This window comes from Oncorhynchus masou, chromosome 14 (assembly GCF_036934945.1).
Source record: "Oncorhynchus masou masou isolate Uvic2021 chromosome 14, UVic_Omas_1.1, whole genome shotgun sequence".
Lineage (NCBI taxonomy): Eukaryota > Metazoa > Chordata > Actinopteri > Salmoniformes > Salmonidae > Oncorhynchus > Oncorhynchus masou.
Genome location: NC_088225.1, coordinates 2,396,455 through 2,421,801, shown reverse-complemented (window position 1 = coordinate 2,421,801; position 25,347 = coordinate 2,396,455). Strand labels below are relative to the sequence as shown.

The following is a 25,347-nucleotide window of genomic DNA, read 5'->3' as shown; positions in this document are numbered from 1 at the left end:
TGTGCTAGCGAAGGAGCGCTAGGCTAACGCTGGTCTGTCAAGCTGTGACGGCCATTTCCCCTCCTCTAATGAGACGCCACCCCTCAACACACTGGACATATTTTACTACACACACACACACACACACACACACACACACACACACACACACACACACACACACACACACACACACACACACACACACACACACACACACACACACACAGGCATGCAGAACCCCCCCCCCCCCCCCCCCACACACACACACTTTTGTTCTTCAAAAGCAGGCTCTCTCTACTCTCACGCGGACCTTAAAAAAAGCCTGTCTGGCAGCTGCTGTGGGTACGACGGAGCAGGAATCAAAGCAGACATTAATAGCATCTCACAGACATAATTAGCGAAAGGGAACTCGCACCATGTGCCACAAGCGATTAGCGAATTAGATTTTCCCCCCTGAAATAGATGAAGGAGGCAGTTCCTCCCCCCTAACATTCTCCAGCAGTGTAGAAGTAGTAGTTGCCCACTGGAGTGTGATTGATGTTCATATTGTAAGGGAATGGGCTGGGGCACGTTAAAGAGGACAGGATCGATGCTTTGTTCACGGGGGCGGGAGCCGGCAACTGGCGCGAACGAGGGAGGCGTGTGTGTCTGCGCACGTGTGGAGGAGCATACGTCTACTCTCGTGTCAGGCAAGCACGGGCGGGGCAAGGCACCTTTCTGTTGGTACTGTAATGTGTTGAGTGCCTAATTTGGGATGCTAGTGATGATGCGTGTGCGTGTCGCTGTCAGGAGTAATCAGTCTTGGTGAGGACACTGCTGGCCCCTCTCACTGAGTCAGGCCTTTACTAAATGAGGTTGGACTGAAGTGTTGTTTTAATCAACCCAGCCTGCCTCCATTCATTATTCAACACCTTGGCACACGGGAAGCCTGTGGGGGGGGGGAGGAGCGCCTGCTGAGGAGTTGTACGAGATGAACTAGAGGAGGAGGAGGAGGAGAGAGGTGTACAAGAAGACAGAGAGGGTGTGTGGGAGGAAGAATACAGAGGTGTACAAGAGGACAGAGAGAGGGTGTGGGAGGAAGAGGAGAGGTGGGAAGCAGGAGAAAGTGGGCACCCCACATGTAGGCCCGAGGAGTAAGTTGTGGAACCCTCATCTCTCTCAGCCCAGCTGCTGACGGTTAAGGATGGATTCCAGTCCAATACTTCAGCCTCCTTTCCCCTGCTAACCTTTTTGGATTTAAAAGATCTGGATGGGCAGTACTTACTGCCTATGTTTATCCAATCATATCAGCTGTCTGAAGTACAGAAGGAAGGTGAGACTTGGATGGTGACATGCACAAAGTTCCGTGGGTAAAAGTGGTCTTCGTGTCAAACTCGCTCTCCTCGTCAAGGTAACCTTCCCCGTCTACATGGACCTTCCTGGGAGAACAAGCTGTCCCTTGTGGTCTTTCCTCTGAACCAACCACCCAAATGGGACCCTCTCTGTTGAGCATACAGAGGCAGTCAACCCTATCCCCACCTCACCCACCCCCACACACATTGCCCGTCCCTTCCTTCTCGTCCAACCTCAGTGAACTCAGTGATGTGCTGTAGCTAAATGTCAGCGGGCATGGTGTGTGCCGTGACGGGGTGTGTGTGAACGTGTGAAAGGGAGGAGGGAGGGGCGAGGCGAAGGGTTTGGAGCAGGGAGTTTTCACACCTCCAATCAGAGCTTCTCCGCTGGATGCCAGGTGCCAGCCAGCGCCGTGGGCACACAGCTAAGACACCATGAAAATCCTACGGAGGTACCGTGGGCACACAGCTAAGACACTGTGAAAATCCTACGGAGGTACTGTGGGCACACAGCTAAGACACCGTGAAAATCCTACGGAGGTACTGTGGGCACACAGCTAAGACACCATGAAAATCCTACGGAGGTACCGTGGGCACACAGCTAAGACACTGTGAAAATCCTACGGAGGTACTGTGGGCACACAGCTAAGACACCGTGAAAATCCTACGGAGGTACTGTGGGCACACAGCTAAGACACCGTGAAAATCCTACGGAGGTACCGTGGGCACACAGCTAAGACACCGTGAAAATCCTACGGAGGTACCGTGGGCACACAGCTAAGACACTGTGAAAATCCTACGGAGGTACTGTGGGCACACAGCTAAGACACCGTGAAAATCCTACGGAGGTACCGTGGGCACACAGCTAAGACACCGTGAAAATCCTACGGAGGTACTGTGGGCACACAGCTAAGACACCGTGAAAATCCTACGGAGGGACTGTGGGCACACAGCTAAGACACCGTGAAAATCCTACGGAGGTACTGTGGGCACATAGCTAAGACACCGTGAAAATCCTACGGAGGGACTGTGGGCACACAGCTAAGACACCGTGAAAATCCTACGGAGGTACCGTGGGCACACAGCTAAGACACCGTGAAAATCCTACGGAGGTACTGTGGGCACATAGCTAAGACACCGTGAAAATCCTACGGAGGGACTGTGGGCACACAGCTAAGACACCGTGAAAATCATACGGAGGTACTGTGGGCACACAGAGACGATACCGCAAATACACTGTGACGGGTACTCTATAAAAGACACTATACAAAAGATGCCGTACCCGTGGAGGGTATTGCAGTTGCAAAACATATTATTCGCAACCAAGTTAGCGCAGCAAAGACTCTGTAAAAGGCCACGTGAAGATGATAGAAGACTGAAGACAAAAAAAGCTAGGTGCTTAAAAGAAATACCGCAGGAATATGTGATGGACATCACAGAAGTCAGGGAGAAGTATGGGAAGAGTCCCTTCTGCTCTAAACCAACCAGAGGGCGGAGCTTGAACATCTTCGGTTTCAGTTTTTTTGTAGATCACTTCAGGGCTTTTGGAAATCTTTGAAGTCTGTTGCTCTCCGTCCTCCCCCATCGTTCTCTCATTCCCACCCATCCCACATCCCCCTCTCTCTCTCGCTCTCTAGGTACATCTATCTCTGCATGGATTTATAGGGAGCACCGAGGAATGGACAGAGAAGACAGAGAAAAAAGCCGCCAATAACCCTCTCTCTTCTCCCCCCTCCTTTTCACCAGACTCTCGTCTCTGGTTTCTCGGTCTCCCGTACTCTCTCTTGTTTCTCCGTCTCCAGTTCTCTCTGCCCAACTCATTCTTTCCCTCGTTTTCGCTCTCCCCCTTCCCTCCTGCTCACATTACTCTCTGTTGAGTGATAAACATTGTCTGTGGCCAGTAAATCCAGGCTGGGGCCTGAGGCAGGCTGACAGGGCCTCCATAAAACACTCCACTCTCTCCCACAGACACTGCCTTTGGTCTGGAGGCCCATAGGAAGTGAGATCATGCAAACACACACACACGGGGTATACACACACACAGACGCATGCACACACGCAAATGCACGAGCGCACGCACGGACGGACAGACGGACGCACACACACACCTCTCTTAAAAAGACACACATTCACTCACACGCCAGCACACTTCAGCGTAATCTCAGACTCAAGAGTACTCTCAAACTCATCTCTCTCCTCCCCCTGCCATCTCATCTGAATCCTCCCTCCCTCGCTCTGTCTCCCTAATTGAGCGCCTAACCTCGGCTGGCTGACACTTTCATTGCTTTAATTTAAAAGAGTGACACGAGGCACCTCGCTTTACGCTACCCCCCCCCAGTCCCACTTGAGTGGGGTAACTGTTAGCTAGCGTTAATGGGGCTAGTAGCTCCTCTCCTCACCGCTCACCCCCCTCCTCCGCGTGTCACCGCTCGCTTCACTGACAGCTGCTCCAGTGAGTTATCGTGCCGCCAAGAGCCTCAAAACACCTAGCCAGCCTTTCCTCTTCTCTCCTCCTCTCGTCTCCTCTCCTCCTTTCCTCTTCTCTCCTCCTCTCGTCTCCTCCTTTCCTCTCCTCTCCTCGTTCACACATCCTTTCCATCAGGACAGCACCACGAGTAGACCCAGACGGAGTTGGACTCATCCGCAGAGCGCCGCCTGTGTGTGTGTGTGTGTGTGTACTGTGCAGTATGTATTCTATGCGTTTAAATCCAGAGTGAAGAGAGTGTACAGGTGGAGGCTTTAAAACTAAAGCCTACTTCAGCCATTCATCTCTCTTTCCCTCCCTCTATACCGCCACCTTTGTTTTCCTCCAGGACTTTCGAGAGAGATGGGAGGAGGAATGAGAATTGATGATGGGGGATGAGGGATGAAGGGGGTAGTGTCACATCTGGATTGAGACTGGCTGTCAGCACACACTTCTTGACACGCGCGCATCAACACACACACACACACACACACACACACACACACACACACACACACCCCTCTGATTGGAGTTCCTCCACTGTGGAGAATTAATGACTTCAGGAGAGGGAAAGAAACTGAGAGAGCAAGAGAATGGCTGCCTTAGTAAAAACACACCTGGTAGCAATTTCTGTTCTCTGGTAAGTGATTGGGGTTTTTGGTCTCATTTTTGTCAATCAAAGAAGTCATTACCTGGGAGAAAAGGAGAGTGTGTGCTGTGACACGTCTGCCCACAGTCTGAAGTAGCGGAAGGGGTTGAGAGATTTGAGGTTGGCTGTGGGAGGAGAGGGAAACCTATTGGTCTGGAACTTTGGAAGAAAAGACTAGACAATTTTCTCAATCTCACCGCTGGGAAACAGTGAATGAGTGTGTGTGTGTGTGTGTGTGTGTGTGTGTGTGTGTGTGTGTGTGTGTGTTCGGCCATGCATTTAACTACAAAGAATGTATCGGACTGTGTGCGCGTGTGCATTGTACATGTGTGTGCATGCCACCAATTTGCATTCCTTGCTTCTCTGTTTGTGTGTCTCTCTCGCTCTGTGTGTGCGTCCCTGTGTTTGTAGCAGGACGTCCAGGCTGTTTTAGTCTCTGGAACAGGAATAGCAAGAGGCCAGTCAGCCAGTCAGTCATCTAGTCAGCCAGTCAGTCACCAATTTTCCATTCGCACAAAAAGCTTATTTCTCAAAAGTTTTGTGCACAAATGTGTTGACATCCCTGTTAGTGAGCATTTCTCCTTCGCCAAGACAATCCATCCACCTGACAGGTGTGGCATATCAAGAAGCTGATTAAACAGCATGCTCATTACACATGTGCACCTTGTGCTGGGGACAATGAAAGGACACTCTAAAAATGCGCAGTTTTGTCACACAACACAATGCCACAGATGTCTCAAGTTGAGCGTGCAATTGTCATGGTGACCACAGGAACGTCCACCAAATCAAATCAAATCAAATCTTATTTGTCACATACACATGGTTAGCAGATGTTAATGCGAGTGTAGCGAAATGCTTGTGCTTCTAGTTCCGACAATGCAGTAATAACCAACAACTACTGTCTTATACCCAGTGTAAGGGGATAAAGAATATGTACATAAGGATATATGAATGAGTGATGGTACAGAGCAGCATAGGCAAGATACAGTAGATGGTATCGAGTACAGTATATACATATGAGATGAGTATGTAAACAAAGTGGCATAGTTAAAGTGGCTAGTGATACATGTATTACATAAGGATGCAGTTGCTGATATAGAGTACAGTATATACGTATGCATATGAGATGAATAATGTAGGGTAAGTACCATTATATAAGGTAGCATTGTTTAAAGTGGCTAGTGATATATTTACATCATTTCCCATCAATTCCCATTATTAAAGTGGCTGGAGTTGAGTCAGTGTCAGTGTGTTGGCAGCAGCCACTCAATGTTGAGAGCTGTTGCCAGAGCTGTTGCCAGAGAATTTAAATGTTAATTTCTCTACCATAAGTCGCCTACATCTTGTTTTAGAGAATTTAGCTGTATGTCCAACCGGCCTCACAACCGCAGACCACTTGTATGGCATTGTGTGGGCGAGCGGTTTGCTGATGTCAACGTTGTGAACAGAGTGCCCCATGGTGACGGTGGGGTTATAATATGTGCAGGCATAAGCTACGAACAATGAATTGCATTTTATCGCTAGCAATTTGAATGCACAGAGATACCGTGACGACAGCCTGAGGCCCAATGTGAGGCCCATTGTGAGGCCCAATTTTTTAATTTTTCAAAATCTGTGAAATCCATAGACTCCTTACATGAACTGACATTTTTGCATGCTGCATTTCAATTTTTGTTTCGTGTTTCCTAAACCATAGACGACCCTGGAAAAGTCATGTCACAGACATGCCCTTCCCCCGAACCTTCAAATAATAGATAAACAATAGTTTAAAATCTACCAGTCCCAGTGTTCAATAAATGATCCTATAAATAAAGGGCAAACGTGACTATAAAACACACAACGGAGATAACAGACCAGCCTCCCTGAGGAGCCCTGATTGAGAGAGGTAGAGGGGTGTGTGTTTGCTACTGTAACAGACGTGATCGTTAACTCTTAGGTTGTACATGCGTGTGTGTATGTTTGAAAATGGGGGATTGTTTAGTGCCCCTCTATCCCATTCCAGACTATCCCGACTATGACGATCAGACACTCTCTTCCTCCTCCTCTCTCTCCCCGATTCCTTCACCTCCTCCCTCCGTCCTCCTCTTTTCTGCTATCTGCACCACCGATTAAAAAAAACAAACCTTTATAGTTCACTCTGCTTGTTAAGTTATTGTCAGTGTGGGGGCGGGTGGGGGGTAGGGGGGTAGAGGTGTGGTGGTGTTTGGAGGGGTTGAAAGAGCGGAGAGAGGAGGAGGAAGAGTGTGTCTGATCGGCATAGCCGGGATGGTCTGGAATGGGACGGAGGGGCACTGAACAACCCCGCAGGTTGTAGTAAGGAACACTACATCCACGCAAACAAACACGTTCTCACACTAAACAGTGACAAACCAACACCTTAAATAAGCCCAGGAAGCACGTCAACCACAGACAGACAAGCACAACTCAGAGACCTCTCTCAGTAATTAGCTTTCAGAAAGAACGACAGACCGAAGGAGAGAGGCAGAGGAAATGAACACTCAGCCCTGCATTCCCAAAGTGGCCTTGCGAGATAAAAACAATAAAATAAAATAAAAATGTTTTTAGAGAGAGGATGGAACAGGGAAGAAAGAGTCCTTAGGCCTTTTTAACATGGCCCCTTGAGGTTCATATGATAGAACCGCTTCGTAGAATTCTCCTTGAAAACAGACGGAAGAGGGTATATAAAACCGGAGTGCCATCATCTTACAATTTTCGTGGAAATTCAATCATTCTCGCCAAAGTGCGTCAGTGCTGCCGTTGAATAACTCGGCTCCACTTCGAGGGTTGTTATATTTCAATGTGAAAACTAAACTACGCACAAACGAGGTCCAATAACAAGGAGAGTTATGAATAACCATAACCATGGTGATAGAAAAAAAAAACTTGTATTTCACAAGAGAGAGAGAAATCGAGAGGGGACTTGTTGAATGTTCTCTCTCTGCCCCCTCCGTGTTTCATAGGTTGATAAATGGTTGAAAGCAAACTTCTACATCCCAAAACACCAGAGGATAATAGCGCGAAGCCACACCACAGCAACTGTCCAGCCAGTTCGCAATGAACAAAAAACACACTCACACACACAGATAAGATGGCGCTATGTGACATCACGGTGGATACCTCAACATGAAAGACAAGCGAGGACTTGGATATACACACCTGTCCTCGCCTGTTTTAAAGACAGACTGACAGAACTCCTTGTCGTTCGACATTCAAACAAAGGCAATTATGGTTAAATCAAACCAGCTGACCAGCCTTCTGGCGCGTATCGTCTAAACAGACCAATTAGGAGTCTTGGACTTGACAAGCCATTATGAAAGAAAAGCAGTGTTTGTCCCTCAGCCAAAATCCCTTGGGATCTCTCTCTGTCTCTCCATTGTTCTCTTTCTTCATCCATCTCTCCCTCTATGAAACAGCTGGGCTTTGCACACCGTGACACTGGAAGGGTGTCTCCCCAATGGCAAGGTGCACACACACTACTGTTCCATAGACATACATGCACTGGAAGACACACACACACACACACTACTGTTCCATAGACATACATGCACTGGAAGACACGCACGCACGCACACACACTACTGTTCCATAGACATACATGCACTGGAAGACACACACACACACACACTACTGTTCCATAGACATACATGCACTGGAAGACACACACACACACACACTGCTGTTCCATAGACACACACACACACACACACACACACACTACTGTTCCACACACACACACTGGAAGACACACACACACACTGTTCCACACATACATGCACTGGAAGACACACACAATACTGTTCCATAGACATACATGCACTGGAAGCACACACACACACACACACTACTGTTCCATAGACATACATGCACTGGAAGAACACACACATTACTGTTCCATAGACATACATCCACACACACACACACACACTACTGTTCCATAGACATACATGCACTGGAAGACACACACACACACACACACACACACACACACACACACACACACTACTGTTCCATAGACATACATGCACTGGAAGACACACACACACACTACTGTTCCATAGACATACATGCACTGGAAGACACACACACTACTGTTCCATAGACATACATGCACTGGAAGACACACACACACACACTACTGTTCCATAGACATACATGCACTGGAAGACACACACACACACACTACTGTTCCATAGACATACATGCACTGGAAGACACACACACTACTGTTCCATAGACATACATGCACTGGAAGACACACACACACACACACTACTGTTCCATAGACATACATGCACTGGAAGACACACACACACACACACACACACACACACACACACACACACACACACACACACACACACACACACACACACACACACACACACTACTGTTCCATAGACATACATGCACTGGAAGACACACACACACACACACACACACACACACACACACTACTGTTCCATAGACATACATGCACTGGAAGACACACACACATGGCAAACTTGCACTTCAGAATGGAGTGTTACATGTTTTATTTTCAAAACGGGTAGAATTGCTATTTTTACCCTGTAGGCACCTGCAATTTACCATAGGTGAGATAAATTACACAGTAAATGAGAATCACTTGCATCCAACCAAATTAATTAGAATTCGGAAGGATTTAGTTCCGGCCATTTTTTTTATTACTTTGAAGTGAAAAATCTTACTTTCACTTTTGATTTAAAAAAAAGAAAAAGAGAATTGGTCCTGTGCAGTTGTAAATCAAACAAAAACACGCGTAAAGACCAAATGTGTTTTCAATTTCAACTTATATTATAGTAGGGAAAAAAGTTTGAATCATGCAAGTGTACCAATATATTGGACCGTATCTGTATAGACAGACAAAGGCCACACACACACACACACACACACACACACACACACACACACACACACACACACACACACACACACACACACACACACACACACACACACACACACACACACACACACACACACACACACACACACACACACACACACACACACACACACACACACACACACTTCCCCCAAGGGTCAAACACACACACAGTTTTTCAAAGACGCTCACAAAAACACACACACACCTCTAATGCAGCGTGGTCTTAAGCGTTTCTCATCAGATAGAGTCCTGAAGGTCGTGCGTTTAAGTGATCAGAGGAGAGGCAGTCAGGCAGTAAAAGCAGTCAAGTCCCTTTAACAGGCTTTTAGCACCCGCCAATGCAGCCACACTACCATCATAGCATACTTTAACAGGCTCACCCTCATCACCTCATCCTTCCCCCTCCCTCAGTCCCTCCTTCAAGACAACCATCACTCCCTTCATTCTCTCCATCTCTGACCCCCCTCCCTCCCTCCGCCTTCCCCATCATTTGTTCCATTTACCCCCTCCCTCCCTCCGTGTCCTCCATCCCTCCTTCAACACACTCCCCCCTACCCTTTTTCTCTTCCTCAATCCCCCCTCCCTTTCTCCCTCCCTGGGTTGTGGATGGGAACTAACGGCCCTCCTCCTCTTTTTCCTTGGGCGTGACACAGCTCTGAGACAACAGAAATTCTGCCCAGATGATGACCCACACCACGACTGTGTCTGTTTTAGATTCTTCACCATACGCTTTGGGGGTCTTTCCACGTGACTGTCCGGCCTTCTGGCCTGCTGTCAGTGCCCGGCGCCCGTCTCCCTTTGACTACCATCCGCACATCCCTCCGCAGACGAGAGAGATCTCTGTCAGGATATGGGGGATTATGAGGGAGCATTTATTATTTTGTTTTGCTGTAGGCGTGGCGACGCCACTGTCAAACGGAACTTCTTAAAAAGGTCAACTTGACGTGCTGAGTTGTCGCACAGAGCACTCGCCCGCTAGTCCAGATAAAAACCGGCAGGGCCACAGGACGTAGGCCTACACAGACAGATAGATCTGGGGCCTTGCAACGCAAGAGGACCGAGCCATCTGTCTGCAGACAGTAAAACAAGAAAAGCTGAACAGAATAAAAAGGTAGAGGAGGCGAAATTTAAGACCCAAAGGAAAGAATCTTGTGTGAAGGGTACGCCTGACCCTGGTTGATTTAAGATGTCTCGGGGCTCCAAGGTCGCCTCCTTGTCTCCTTCCAGGGGCCTCTCCTGCACCCCTCCACCGTCCCACCCCGAGACAGCAGGCTGCCGCACAATGCAAAGGCAGTCTGTCTGGCTCTCTGTCTGTCTCCCTGTCTGTCTCTCTGGCTGTCTCTCTGTCTGTCTCTCTGTCTGTCTCTCTGTCTGTCTCTCTGTCTGTCTGTGATCCATATATCAGTTGGCAATAGGTACGTATTATGTCAGCGGCTGCGGTCATTCCACCATTGGGCGTGGTTGGCTTTAAAGTCTCAGTCAGACAGTCATGTGACGAGCATCCGTCTGTTTGGAGAGGTTTGGAGTCTGAACTCCTTATTCTGAAATTACTGTCATTACTGTCAAGCAGTATTATTAAATGACAGGCCTATCTGAAATTAGATAGGACCATAATGGATGAAGCTCCATCCCACACACCTTCGCAAAATGTCAGTCGAGTTTGCCAAGTGACCTTTCACACGGTCCTCCACAAAAGCGCTAACAAAGTCAAGTAAACACCACCGCTATGGAAAGAGCAGTCATCACAATGACTAACCTAAACCAGTCACAACACAAGAACAGCCACAACAACCGGAATCAGTTAACCAGTGGTGCAACAGTCACCATAACAACCCGTATCTGCTCCATAGCAACCAGCGTCATCCCTACCCAATGAGCAACAGCGAGACACAACGACCTATATCAGCTCTGTCAACAAGCAGACAGGTGTGCGTCTCAAATGGCACCCTATTCCCTATTTTGTGCACTTTCGGTGCAAAAGTAGTGCACTATTCAGGGAAAAGGGTGGTAAGCAACAAGCCCATGTTCTTTAGAACACCATCAGACAAGTTTAACAGATGTCAGGTCTGATATTGTCAGACCTGTGACAGAGATGACAGAGGGGATAAGGTCAGACCTCAGCAAACGACGGCACGGTGAATGTTGTCAGACGCGTTCGGGATGAGCGTGGATTCTGTCAGAGCCGCGGACAACGACAGAGCGAATATCATCCAATGTGCTCACGCTACGAGAACTCGGGGTCTAGGAAAGAGAAGATGCCTTTAAGACTGAGAAGAAGAACTGACATGCTGTCTCGACCGGGAACGCGCTTGCGTCCGCCGTCGCCCGCGTTTTGATTTGGTCCATCGGTACCAGACGCGATCCAGACACGCAGGTTGAAATATTTAAAAAAACGAACTCCGAACCAACTCTATACATTTTGGGGACAGGTCCAAACAACGTGAAACATTCATGGACATTTAGCTAGCTAGCTTGCTGTTGCTAGCTAATTTGCCCTGGTATAAAAACGCTGGGTTGTTATTTTACCGGAAATAAAAAAAAAGGTCATTTTTTTCTGGACCTTTGTAGAATTTTGACCCATTTTGAGTCACACAAAATCGTGTGTTCTCTACTCTGAAATGTAATCCACAGATAAAAGGTTGAAACCTAGTTAGTTTCTAGTAATCTCTCCTCCAGTGGTAGTAGTATTAGTAGTAGTATTAGTAGTAGTATTAGTGGTGTTAGTCTGCTTCTGCGGACTTTATATGTCGCTTGGCAACCAACTGTAAGGTGCATTACCACCACCAACTGGACTGGAGTGTGCACCTCAGTTCATCTTTCAATCCCCACACATGGGTATAAGCTCCTAAAAAGAGGAGATAGGAGAGGTGGGACTTGTTGCGTGTCAAGCATAAAAAATTGAACTAAGTTGTATTCTAGCGCCTGGCTAAGCAGACGCTCGTTGACGCGCGCGAGCAGTTTAGATTAAATGATTGAATAACATGCGTGTGTAAATGTGTTTTGCAATGCGAGCGGTGTGGTCAGCATATATAACTAACACTGTTTAAACTGTGATGGAGAAAATTACCAAACTTGACAATCTCACTTGTCAGAGTTATTCCTCTCCAATTGAAACCCTTTTCGTTGTCCCTCAACATGCGCCACGCAGCCATTGGCAGCGAGTAGAGGTGAGCGGTCTGCGAGTCGACGAAGACGTCACAGCAAACCTCCAGAAGACAAAACACCAGTTGGGCATGTCCCAGTTGGTGCCTGCCAAACGTGGACTAATCAAAATGGAGCTCGGTCAGAGACGATCACTGTGGTGATGTGGACAGGAACACATGGACTTGGCAGCTCCCGACACGCAACACAACAATGTAAAACACCATGGCGATACGAGACATGCAGGCAGCCACGGAGACCGAGACAGACAGAGAGACAGACAGAGACAGACAGAGAGACAGACAGAGAGACAGACAGACAGAGAGACAGAGACAGACAGACAGAGAGACAGAGAGACAGACAGACAGAGAGACAGACAGAGAGACAGAGAGACAGACAGACAGAGAGACAGAGAGAGACAGACAGACAGAGAGACAGAGACAGACAGACAGACAGAGACAGACAGAGACAGACAGACAGACAGACAGACAGACAGAGAGACAGAGAGAGACAGACAGACAGACAGACAGAGAGACAGAGACAGACAGACAGAGAGACAGACAGACAGAGACAGACAGACAGACAGACAGACAGACAGACAGACAGACAGACAGACAGACAGACAGACAGAGAGAGAGAGAGACAGAGAGAGTGCGTACGTGCGTGCGGGTCGACAGCTCTCCAACACCTCTGTTGTGCCAGACATTGACTGGGCTCGGGTGGAGCTGCAATGCCAGAGCCAACTCACACCTTCAGAAGGAGCGTGAAGGAAACTGTTTGCAGATGTACATCAGGCCTGTCGGAGAGCGAGGCTGAGGACAGGGTTGAAAACATGCCTGTCCAGACTAAGGAACAGGCCTTGTCAACCACTTGGCGTCGTTACTTTCAATAATGTCTGTTTGTACGTGTAAAGGGAAGGGAGCACCGCTGCCACCAGCCAAGGTGCATGCACTGAGGAGCAAACTGAAGTAGAGTGAGGATTTAGCAGCTCTCGGAGGACCGTTGTCATTGTTACAAGTAAAAACAATTCCAGCGTTGGCTTGAATTGTATCAAAACGAGACGACTTTCATCGTCCTCCAAGAGTTGCTATACACCTGTCCTCGTCTTCTTCCCAGCAATCTTGATAAATACAGTAAGAAACACATACGCCAATACCGACTGTTACAGAGGTGGTTCTAGGGTCGGACCCCATTGGTCACACAAGCACAAACCACAAAAGAAGTCGTCCAATCCTAACATTGCTTGAATCATGTGAAAACCAATAAGCATGCTCCTCGCTTGACACTCTGTCGGGGCTGCGGCCCAAATGGCACCCGCTAGTAGTGCACTACTTTTGACCAGGACCCGTAGGGTTGTGCTGTAATCTAGCTGCACGCGGGAGCGTCGATACATTGAACGCGCCGAGCAGATTAAAGGGGAATGGAAGAGGGAATTGAATTGAATGACTGGGGGGGGGGGGGGGTTAACGAAGTGCTTGCCTGCGTTAAGTAGGTGTTAGGATCAGCGGGACCTCCGAGGCAGGGTGTGTGTGTTTGAATATGTGTGTGTATGTGCGTATGCGTGCATGTTAAGTAGGTGTCTGTATCAGCGGGACCTGTGGAGGCAACACAGTCATTAACAACGATAACAAACCGTCTCCCTGGACACCGGGGTGAGCAGGCAGGAGGAGAGAAGAGGGAGGGGAGGAGAGAAAGAGACGGAGGTAGACACGGCAAGGTCAACAGTGTCAGAGTCCTATTTAACCCACACTAAACTGTATTCAGCACATACGCATTTCATAAGGTAAAGTGTTAGCGAATGCAGCTGGGGAGCGGTTAGGATACAGGACACAAAGTTGGGTCAATGTTCGGTTTGGGACGCTTGGAGAGTCAGCTGTGTTCTTTATGTCCGCCTAGTTGTGTCATTGTTTTGTCTCCACCTTTACTTTTCATGCGTTTTGATGCACTCACTGTAGCACTTTGAGATGGTTTAAATACATTACTATTGTTACTATTATTATATTTTTGGCAGTAGACATTAAACCTCATTGAAACATGGCAAAAACATGCTAAACAAGAAAAAAAAGGCACACCTGCATTTGCATCGTGGTCATCCGTCCTCTTTCATATTGACATTTACAACGTGCCAGATCACGTGGCAGGTCAGTCTGTCAACAACAAGCTGTGTCTGTGTTAGTAACCAGGCTTTGTGTTGTTTTTGTGTGTGACGAAAGAGACATCCAAATGAACCGACCCAAAGAAAGGTACTTTTGACGCTTTGCCGCAAGCATGTGTGTGGTGGCAGTGGAGGAAGGAGAGGAGGGACGGTGAGAGGAGACGGTGAGAGGAGACGGTGTGTGTGGTGGCAGTGGAGGAAGGAGAGGAGGGACGTGAGAGGAGACGGTGAGAGGAGACGGTGTGTGTGGTGGCAGTGGAGGAAGGAGAGGAGGGACGGTGAGAGGAGACGGTGAGAGGAGAAGGTGTGTGTGGTGGCGGTGAGAGGAGAGGAGAGACGGTGGAGGAAGGAGAGGAGGGACGGTGAGAGGAGAGAGAGGAGACGGTGTGTGTGGTGGCAGTGGAGGAAGGAGAGGAGGGACGGGAGAGGAGACGGTGAGAGGAGACGGTGTGTGTGGTGGCAGTGGAGGAAGGAGAGGAGGGACGGAGAGAGGAGACGGTGAGAGGAGACGGTGTGTGTGGTGGCAGTGGAGGAAGGAGAGGAGGGACGTGAGAGGAGGGTGTGAAGGAGACGGTGAGAGGGTGGCAGTGGAGGAAGGAGAGGAGGGACGTGAGAGGAGACGGTGTGTGTGGTGGCAGTGGAGGAAGGAGAGGAGGGACGTGAGAGGAGACGGTGAGAGGAGACGGTGTGTGTGGTGGCAGTGGAGGAAGGAGAGGAGGGACGTGAGAGGAGACGGTGAGAGGAGACGGTGTGTGTGGTGGCAGTGGAGGAAGGAGAGGAGGGAGTGGAGGTGAGAGAGGGACGGTGAGAGGAGACGGTGTGTGTGGTGGCAGTGGAGGAAGGAGGAAGTGAGAGGAGACGGTGGTGTGTGTGGTGGCAGTGGAGGAAGGAGGAGGGGGACGTGAGAGGAGACGGTGAGAGGAGACGGTGTGTGTGGTGGCAGTGGAGGAAGGAGAGGAGACGGTGAGAGGAGACGGTGTGTGTGGTGGCAGTGGAGGAAGGAGAGGAGGGACGGTGAGAGGAGACGGTGTGTGTGGTGGCAGTGGAGGAAGGAGAGGAGGGACGTGAGAGGAGATGGTGAGAGGAGACGGTGTGTGTGGTGGCAGTGGAGGAAGGAGAGGAGGGACGTGAGAGGAGACGGTGTGTGTGGTGGCAGTGGAGGAAGGAGAGGAGGGACGTGAGAGGAGACGGTGAGAGGAGGCAGTGGAGGAAGGAGAGGAGGGTGTGTGTGGTGGCAGTGGAGGAAGGAGAGGAGGGACGGTGCAGTGGAGGAAGGAGGAGGGAGACGGTGTGTGTGGTGGCAGTGGAGGAAGGAGAGGAGGGACGGTGAGAGGAGATGGTGTGTGTGGTGGCAGTGGAGGAAGGAGAGGAGGGACGGTGAGAGGAGACGGTGTGTGTGGTGGCAGTGGAGGAAGGAGGGGAGGGACGGTGAGAGGAGACGGTGTGTGTGGTGGCAGTGGAGGAAGGAGAGGAGGGACGGTGAGAGGAGACGGTGTGTGTGGTGGCAGTGGAGGAAGGAGAGGAGGGACGGTGAGAGGAGACGGTGTGTGTGGTGGCAGTGGAGGAAGGAGAGGAGGGACGGTGAGAGGACACGGTGTGTGTGGTGGCAGTGGAGGAAGGAGGGGAGGGACGGTGAGAGGAGACGGTGAGAGGAGACGGTGTGTGTGGTTGCAGTGGAGGAAGGAGAGGAGGGACGGTGAGAGGAGACGGTGTGTGTGGTGGCAGTGGAGGAAGGAGAGGAGGGACGGTGAGAGGAGACGGTGAGAGGAGATGGTGTGTGTGGTGGCAGTGGAGGAAGGAGAGGAGGGACGGTGTGAGGAGACGGTTTGTGTGGTGGCAGTGGAGGAAAGAGAGGAGGGACGGTGAGAGGAGACGGTGAGAGGAGACGGTGTTTGAGGGGAGAGGAAGCTGGTGGATATGGGGGGGTGTGTGGGTGTGGGGTGGGCGGGGGTTATAGTACTCAACATGGGACACTTTGTGGCATAATAATGTGGCGGTCTATATTTAACTCTGTTATTTCTGGAGGGGAATTATGGGGGGGTGACGAAATCGAAATGGAGCCATCCCGGATTATAAAAAACTGGAGTGAGAGGGAAACCCTCCTTTGAAAACTGGAGGGAGAGCTGATCAGCATAAACCCGAGAGCTGCGTATAGAAAGGCGCATCGCCTGCCAGTCTTAATCGGGATAAAAGCTCCGTCTGGGGTGGTATACAGTCGCTGATGGGGGAGGGGTGCAGTGTCATCCATGTGGACTGTGGTGACGGTGGAGATGATGAAATAGGGCTGATGAACCCACCCACCCACAACACATGCACCCACCCGGCCTTAGCCAACTGCCCCTGGGTCCCGTTTTACCACGGTGGTGGAAGATCCCACCGAGAGGCATAGCTGGCTGACTTCACGCCTGCTATCGCGTGTGGTCGGCTGTACCGGCAGTGGCGTCACACCACCATCGGAGACCACCACTGCATGGCTAAGTGAAAAGTCTAATGGCTGCGATCAAAGTCTCTCCGCAACAGATCTTGGATTTGTTCAAACAAACTTTCTGGGAAACACCTACATGTAACACCTGCAGTTCCAAAAGCATATTGACATTGACAGTAAAAGACTAGAAGGCGGATCACATGTTGGGCAACAGCAACACGGGCTCAAAAACAAGGCCTGTTTAACCTCACAGGGCTGTCTGGAGGCATCAGGCAGTGTTTGTTGTTGCTCTAGCAGCTTCCTATCTGACAGACACACACACACACACACACACAGCTCATATCTCCTGACATCACTCAGAGAACACAGAACCACAGTAGTAACCACAGAGCGTTTGGCGCCACCACAGCTGCGTGGCGTCTGCTACACCTGGCCCCCGGCTGAGACTTACACTGGGTTCACAGAGAACTACAGAGTAGAACGAAAGAAGTGAGGAAAAAGAAGTCGAAGGAAAGAGGTGAAGAAAGAGAGAGAGAGAGAGAGAGAGAGGGAGAGAGAGAGAGAGAATAATGAGCCATGTGGAAGAGGGTAGGAGTGATGAGAGAGAGAGAAAGAGAGAGAGAGAACGAGAAGATGAGCTGTGTCGAAAGAGGGAGTACCCTGGGGCTAGCTGATCCAGCTCTGCTCCTGCTTACTGCTCCAACTAATCCCGGCCTGAGCACATCAGCTAGGTCTTATCAGTAATTAGCACGCTAACCATTCCCCAGTCCCACTGGGGTCTGGACCTGGAGAACACAGCCTCCACAGCCAGCCAGCCCTTCCCTTGCATTCAATTAGCCCACTTTAAAGTGCGTGCCATAACCCGCAGGGCTGGCAATGGCGGGGGGGGGGAGCAGCGGGAGTTGAGAAACAGGAGAAACAGGAGGGAAACAGTCTGACATTTCTGAGGCTGAGGGTGTTATACAGACTGCAGAGGGTGTCGCGTTAACACTCCTTGCCCTGTCGAGGCGAATCGGGAATGATCTCCACGGTTATGAGGGGGAGACAGAACAGGAGAGAGGGGGGTTAGATGTGATGAATACGACCTCCGCTCGGCTGGCATGTCCCTGGAATTGTAGATTTTTAGCCCAGTTTATTGGGAAATAAGACCTTAATCCCTGCTTTAACCAAAAATGCTGGATGGAAATTGTATACTTTAGCGCAATGTACAGGACATAACTCTGGTCAAGGTTAGAATAGATAGTATGGGGTGGTGTGACAGGAGGAAGAGGATGAGGAGGAGCGGCTAGGGTTTGAGAGGCAAGTCCACAATTTCACATATTCTTGAGAAATATGTTTTAGGTGTGGTTTATGCAGAGGGTGTGAATCTGTGATATTTCCATACCTGTGGAAAATACAATTAGCACCTGGAACCAACTTTCTAGGGACAGAGTAGAGGCTTTGACTGACAGGGTCTTTCCAACAACATGTCAAGAAGAGGCAAAAAGGGGAAGAACATTCTTTCCAAGACTTTCCAAGATGGCGTAGCAGTGCAGACGTTGTTTGTCGTTCCCCCGTGTAAATTTGTTTTTTTTCCCGTCTTTTTCTGTATATTTATAAATCTTCTTCCATTTTTAAATTATATATACCTTCCGGCAACCCGCCTCACCCAATGTGATACGGATCTGCTATTTTTAGACCTTATAGCCAGAAACGCCATCAGTAGCTAACCAGCTAATTAGCTACTAGCTATTTAGCAAGCGCAGACTAGCTAGCACAGACACCAGCCGCTTTTAGCATGGATAATACTTGCCAGCCTGCACAGTGCGTTATCAATCCTGAGGATATCGGTCTGTTTTATCCGCTACAACACCGGATTCTTGCCGTAATCCCTGAACCATTATTCCTGATCATCGCATCTAGCTAGCTGCCACCGGGAGGCCCAGCCCCGAAGCTAGCCTTGAGCCAGGACCATCTCCCGGCCTGCTCAGTGGACCCTATGATCACTCGGCTACACAGCTGATGGCTCCCGGACTCTTCACTAACACGACTAGAATCCACTACACCACCGGATTCTTGCCGTAAGCTCTGGACTTTTGCATCGGGTCATCGCTGCTGGCTAGCTGCTACTGAGTGGCTATAGTGGCTAACGCCCTTGTCCCGAAGCTAGCACCAGTTAGCCGCGAGCCAGGCACATCTGCCAACGAGCAAACTCAATTTCTCCAGCTTTAGTAACTCTTTTGCCAACTGGCCTGGACCCTTTGTTGACACAGAGCCCCGTCGTTCCATCACGACTGGTCTGCCGACATTATTCCATCAGTTGTGCCCTCTACCGGCCTTTGCCAGACGTCGGAGCAAACGCTTCTACTAGCCCCGGCCTGCAAATTATTATTTAGTTTTTAACGGCGTGTCTCCCGCTTGCTAGCGAAGTAATGACTACCTAACGGCTTCCCTGTTCCGTCGATTGCTGTTCACTGGACCCTATGATCACGTGGCTACATAGCTGATGCCTGCTGGACTGTTCACTAATCATGGTACTACATTTTGTTTGTTTATCTGTCTGCCCCAGCCTCGAACTCAGGCCCTGTGTGTAATTAACTGACCCTCTCTGCCCATTCATTTTTACATGTTGTTGCTGTTGTCTTAGCTGATTAGCTGTTGTTATGTCTTACCTGTCGTTGTCTGAGCTAGCTCTCCCAATCAACACCTGTGACTGCTTTATGCCTCGCCTTATGTCTCTCTCTAATGTCAATATGTCTTGTATACTGTTGTTTAGGATAGTTATTGTTGTTTTAGTTCACGGCGGAGCCCCTAGTTCCACTCAACATGCCCCAGATGCCTCTTTTGTCCCACCTCCTACACATGCGGTGACCTCACCCAGCATAACTAATGTGTCCAGAGATGCAACCTCTCCTTTTGTCACTCAATGCCTAGGTTTACCTCCACTCTACCCACACCCTACCATACCCGTCTGTACATTAAACCCTGAATCTATCCTACCACACCCAGAAATCTGCTCCTTTTATTCTTTGTCCCCGACGCACTAGATGACCAGTTTTGATAGCCTTTAGCTCTCCTTCCAGACTCATATTAAACATCTCCAATCCAAAATTAAATCTAGAATCGGCTTCCTATTTTGCTACAAAGCCTCCTTCACTCACGCTGCCAAACATACCATCGAAAAGCTGACTATCCTACCGATCCTCGACTTCAGCGATGTCATTTACAAAATAGCCTCCAACACTCTACTCAGCAAACTGGATGCAGTCTATCACAGTGCCATCCGTTTTGTCACCAAAGCCCCATATACCACCCACCACTGCAACCTGCATGATCTTGTTGGCTGGCCCTCAATACATATTTGTTACCAAACCCACTGGCTCCAGGTCATCTATAAGTCTCTGCTAGGTAAATCCCCGCCTTATCTCAGCTCACTGGTCACCATTGCAACACCCACCCGTAGCACACGCTCCAGCAGGTATATCTCATTGGTCATCCCCAAAGCCAACACCTTCTTTGGCCGCCTTTCCTTCCAGAATTGCAAAAATCTCTGAAGTTAGAGATATATTATTCCCTCGCTAACTTTAAGCATCAGCTATCTGAGCAGCTAAACGATCACTGCAGCTGTACATAGCCCATCTGTAAATATCCCATCCAATCTACCTACATCATCCTCATATAGTTTTTATTTACTTTTTTGCACACCAGTATTTTTACTTGCACATCATCATCTGCACATCTATCACTCCAGTGTTAATTTGCTAAATTGTAATTACTTGCTACTATGGCCTATTTATTGCCTTACCTCCTTACGCCATTTGCACACACTGTATATAGACTTTTTCTATTGTGTTATTGACTATACGTTTGTTTATTCCATGTGTACCTCTGTGTTGTTGTTTGTGTCGCACTGCTTTGCTTTATCTTGGCCAGGTCACAGTTGTAAATGAGAACTTGTTCGGAACTAGCCTACCCGGATAAATAAAGGTAACATTTACATATATTTTTTTAACTTACTTCATCTTCTCACTCACTCACACAGCTTTGCCTCATGCTACCTCTTCAAATGATAATGCATGTAGGACATGCCACTGCTGCTTCTCACCCCCTCTCCCCCTCAGTGCTTCCTCAAACACAGCATGTGGGCTGTGTATATCACAGTCCCCCCCCCCTGTCCCCCGCCAGCTCCTCTCATCTCCGGAGAGTCCCCGTCCCGCATGACAGCTCACCCAGGCCATCTCCTAGCGTGGCGGGGGGCTGTGTAATAATTAGCCCCTGGCAGCGAGGGAGGGCTGTTCGTCAGCTAACACTATGCAGGAGCTATGGATTAGTCTCTCAGCACCAAGAGAGGAGCACGCTCATCAGCCAGCCAGACAGGCAGGCAGAAGAACACACTCCATCTCTGCACACACACACAGGAAAGCAGGGAGCCCCTCTGCTCTGAGAGGCTGTTGTACTCTAGGCTCTGCTGTCTGTCTGTCTGTCTGTCTGTCTGTCTCTGTCTGTCTGCGGAAGCCTGCCGACTGAGCTCCAGCCTGGATCTGGGGAATGGAAGCCACAAGGGGTGGGACATGGTGGGTGGAGGGACAGAGACATTAGCTGCTTTCCCCATACAGACATGGGAAGAGAGGGAGGAGAGGAAGAGGAAAGGAGAGGGGGCCAGGATGCCACCCAGCAAGGCATGAGCGGATGTAAGCTTGGCTGTGATTGGGCAGTTTATTGGTAGAATGGGTACTGTGGCAGTGATGGACCTACACTATACTTGCTTAATGAATATTAACGTTAACGTTGATATATGAGACCTTTATCAATTAATGTTTGTAGAATGGATGGGTGGTCCCATATCACATCCACCTACCTGTCAATATTCTGTTACTCCAGGTGGTGGGCAGGTAGCCTAGTGGTTAGAGTAACCAAAAGGTTGCTAGATCAAATCCCCAAGCTGACGAGGTAAAAATCTGTCATTCTTCCCCTGAACAAGGCAGTTAATGATGGCCTAGGAACAGTGGGTTGAAAATCAGAATTTGTTCTTAACTGACTTGCCTCGTTAAATAAAGGTGAAATAAAAAATAAAACAACTTTAAAAAACTACCATCACAACTGCTTCAAGAGTCCTGCTACAGTCAGAACAACACCTTATTTTCACAAAATCAGACAGACACACACTTCCTCCATTAACGCATGTACACACAGAGAGAGCGCCCACCCGCCAGTTCAAGCGAGGACACACACCTCCTGAGGCATTGTGCCCAGGAACATTCTGTTGGTTATTCGAGCTGCCTCATTGAGATCAGACCAATCCGCTCGCTCAGTTCGACACATCGCCGCATCACAACTGGCCGGGATCCAGATCGCCAGGAGCAACTAGTCAAGGCTATGTTCCACACCAACCAAACCTCTAATGTGGTCAGTTCTATGTAATTGGTGTAATAGACCTTTTACACATCAGTTCTATATCGGTTCTCAGTTCTATATAGACTCCACTCCACTTTGATCTGACTAAGTCATACAGCATGACAGCCATATGTACGTAACACAGGAGACGCTGGAAAGTTAAAGTTAACTGGAAAGTTAAAGCAGCCAAGTTAAAACTTGTGTGGCTCATTTTTTTTACTTCCTGCGTTACACCCCCCTCCCCGAATTGATCCAACTTTGTCAAACTTCAAAAGCTGATTTTTGGTACAAATATAAGATGGATCAAGTCAGTCATTGGGCCAAAAGGCATCAACCAGCCAATCAGCAGTACCTGACAACCTTTCTAATCATTCACTAATGTCAACATACACCACCAGAATGTGATTGGGTACTTACTGGCTGGCGACGGGGTGCTGTATCCGTTGACGGGCAGTCCGGAGAGGGTGGGAGGGGACAGCCCCCCCAGCATGTGGGGGAAGAAGTAGGAGTAGTGAGGCATGGGGAATCCCCCCACAGAGACAGTGGGGCCCCCTGCACTCCCTGGCCCCCCCGGGGGGTGGCAGGGGTTACCCTTGCCCGCCATGTTCTGCTCGGCGGACCTTGAGCCGAGTCCAAAGAGTCTCCTGTAGGTATCCGTGACGATGTCGGTCTACATCCCCCCCCCAACCTCAACCGCCGGTGACGACGTAATCCAATGAATTAAGAAGAGGTGGTGGGTGACGGTGGACAACAACAGGGATTTGGGTAGGTGTGTGAAAAGGAGCTGCTCGGTTACGCTGATGTTCCAGGTGGACACTTCACAGAAACTTATAGGCTATTCTCTTCCAAAAGGCTGGTCCTCTACCTTGTTGTGAAGAGCGTCCCACTGAGATAGATAGAGGTAGACTAGGCCACTAAGCTTTATACCATGAATGAAACACCCAATTACATAAATACTAAGGGAGGTCGCTAGGCAGAATCATCTGGCACCAATGGACTCCAGACCCCTTGTCCAGGATTGGATAGACTTCTCAGGCCTTGGGAGGATTGGATGATAACAGCTTCTCTCTCTCTCCCTCTATCTCTCCAGTGACTCAGCAGAGCTCATACAACAACACGACGGAGTGGAGGAGGAGGATCGTTATGACGACGTCTGGTTTTAGTTCTCACCGTAGCCCGGTTTGCCCGAGGTCAGCCCCTAATCGCCGTGGTGGACTCACTTTCAGTCTCGGCAACGCACCTGTAGCGGACTGGCAACCTTCCTCCTTCAGAAACAGAGACAGACAGACGGAGAGAGAGACAGACAGACAGAGAGAGAGACAGCGAGAAACAGAGGCAAGGGTTAGATAGAGATACACTCACTGGCGCATATTCAGAGACAGAGAGACGGGGTGCAAATGCATATTCAGTGGGGTGGCATTGATTTTTGCCATCTCTATGTAGACAGCGTGGGAAAAACAGAGCCTGGGTCCTCTCTAGTTAGCCCCCCCCCACACGTTGTGGGGTGAATCATCATCAGATATGCTGAGGCTCATTAACGGAGTCCGTCTGAACCTCTCTCTCTGCTCCTCAATAAACAGGAGACGAGCTTACGCAACCTTCCAAGAGAGGGAGGGCGGGAGGGAAGAGTAACCTAGTTCTGCCTTTCAATGCTGATGTTGTACAACATGCCTTATATAAACCCAAAACCCCTTGCTTTGCTACACACCGTAGCAACTAGCTATAATGTCTAAGACCATCCACTACTTGTTTACTGTTCTGAGTCTGGACCGGAACTGTCTGAACGTTGAAAACATCATTTGAGTGCCTTTTTCTCCCTCCCGGTCTGTCATGTCTGTAGCCGTCTGAGAAGCATTTCTTCTGCCCTGGCCCCAGCGAGGAGGGCGTTGGGTGCACGAGGGCCCGTTTTTACAGGGTCAGGGGACTTTTCTAGATCTCCCGCAAAGTGCTGCTCCCTCCGACGTCAGGCCTCACCTTGTGAAGCCATCCGCCGACAGGGGTGTGTGTGCGTGCGTGTTTGCGTGCGTATGTGTATGCGTATGTGTTTGCGTGCGTATGTGCGTATGTGATCTCCTGCATAGTGCTCCACCGCCGCAAGCCCCCCTCCCCGTTGTGAAGTCGCCCCCACCCCCAAACACACACAGGTCGGCTAGGCCCCCGTCGTAAAACAGCCGGACACCACTGGGCTTTCAGACATGTTTGTGTTAGAAGGGCGAGAGGAGAGGAGCGGGAGAGATGAAGAGGCCTTTTAGAGAGACTCGGTGAAAGTCTGGGATAAGAACAAGACTGACGTGATCAGTGCACCAGAGCATTATTATCAAACCTCTAAAACATGATGAAGTACCCTTACAGGAACAGAACAGGAAAACAGAACAAGGCGTAGAGGATTCAGACCACGCATTACTTTCAAGCAGCTCCTGTATTTGGTGCTGAAATTATTCAAATACAACCCATTCACCCCTCCATCCATATACCAACCCACCCATCCGTCCGTTCTTGAGAAGGAGTAACATGCATAAAGGCCTGGCTACATCCGTCGTGCCGCTCACAGATCCCACCTGGAAATATGAGCTTCAGCGGGCTCTACCCTGAGCTTTAGCACAATGCACTGGGTAGAACATGTTCAAATGATACAGAGGGAGAGAGAGAGTGATGGCGAGAAAGGGGGAAAGAGAGACAGGGAGCGTGGGGGGGGGGCTAGATCAAAGCGAGAGGAAGCGGATGAAGATGCCTCGTCGGCGCTCGCCGCTTTCCATCTCGCTCATACATTATGAAAAACGCCCTACTAAGTAGGTTACACCCCATAGGTCCCCTTTACATAGCCATACACTCGTTCATTGAATCATGGGGCTTGTGTCTATACCAGTGCATCAGTGTGTGCGTGTGTGTGTATCAATGTATCTGTATCAGTGAGAGAGAGA

The 25,347-nt window shown here is 49.4% G+C and overlaps 1 protein-coding gene across 1 annotated transcript in view; it reads right to left on the bottom strand.

Annotated features, from left to right (window-relative positions):
* The window catches only part of LOC135553949 (retinoic acid receptor alpha), a 210,298-nt gene that overhangs the window by 88,661 nt on the left and 96,290 nt on the right, over positions 1-25,347 (bottom strand). Inside the window, exon 3 of the mRNA XM_064985907.1 lies at positions 22,844-23,691. Coding sequence (XP_064841979.1) covers positions 22,844-23,030 — 187 coding nt within the window. The 5' untranslated portion in view covers positions 23,031-23,691. The remainder of the gene's footprint in view (positions 1-22,843; positions 23,692-25,347) is intronic.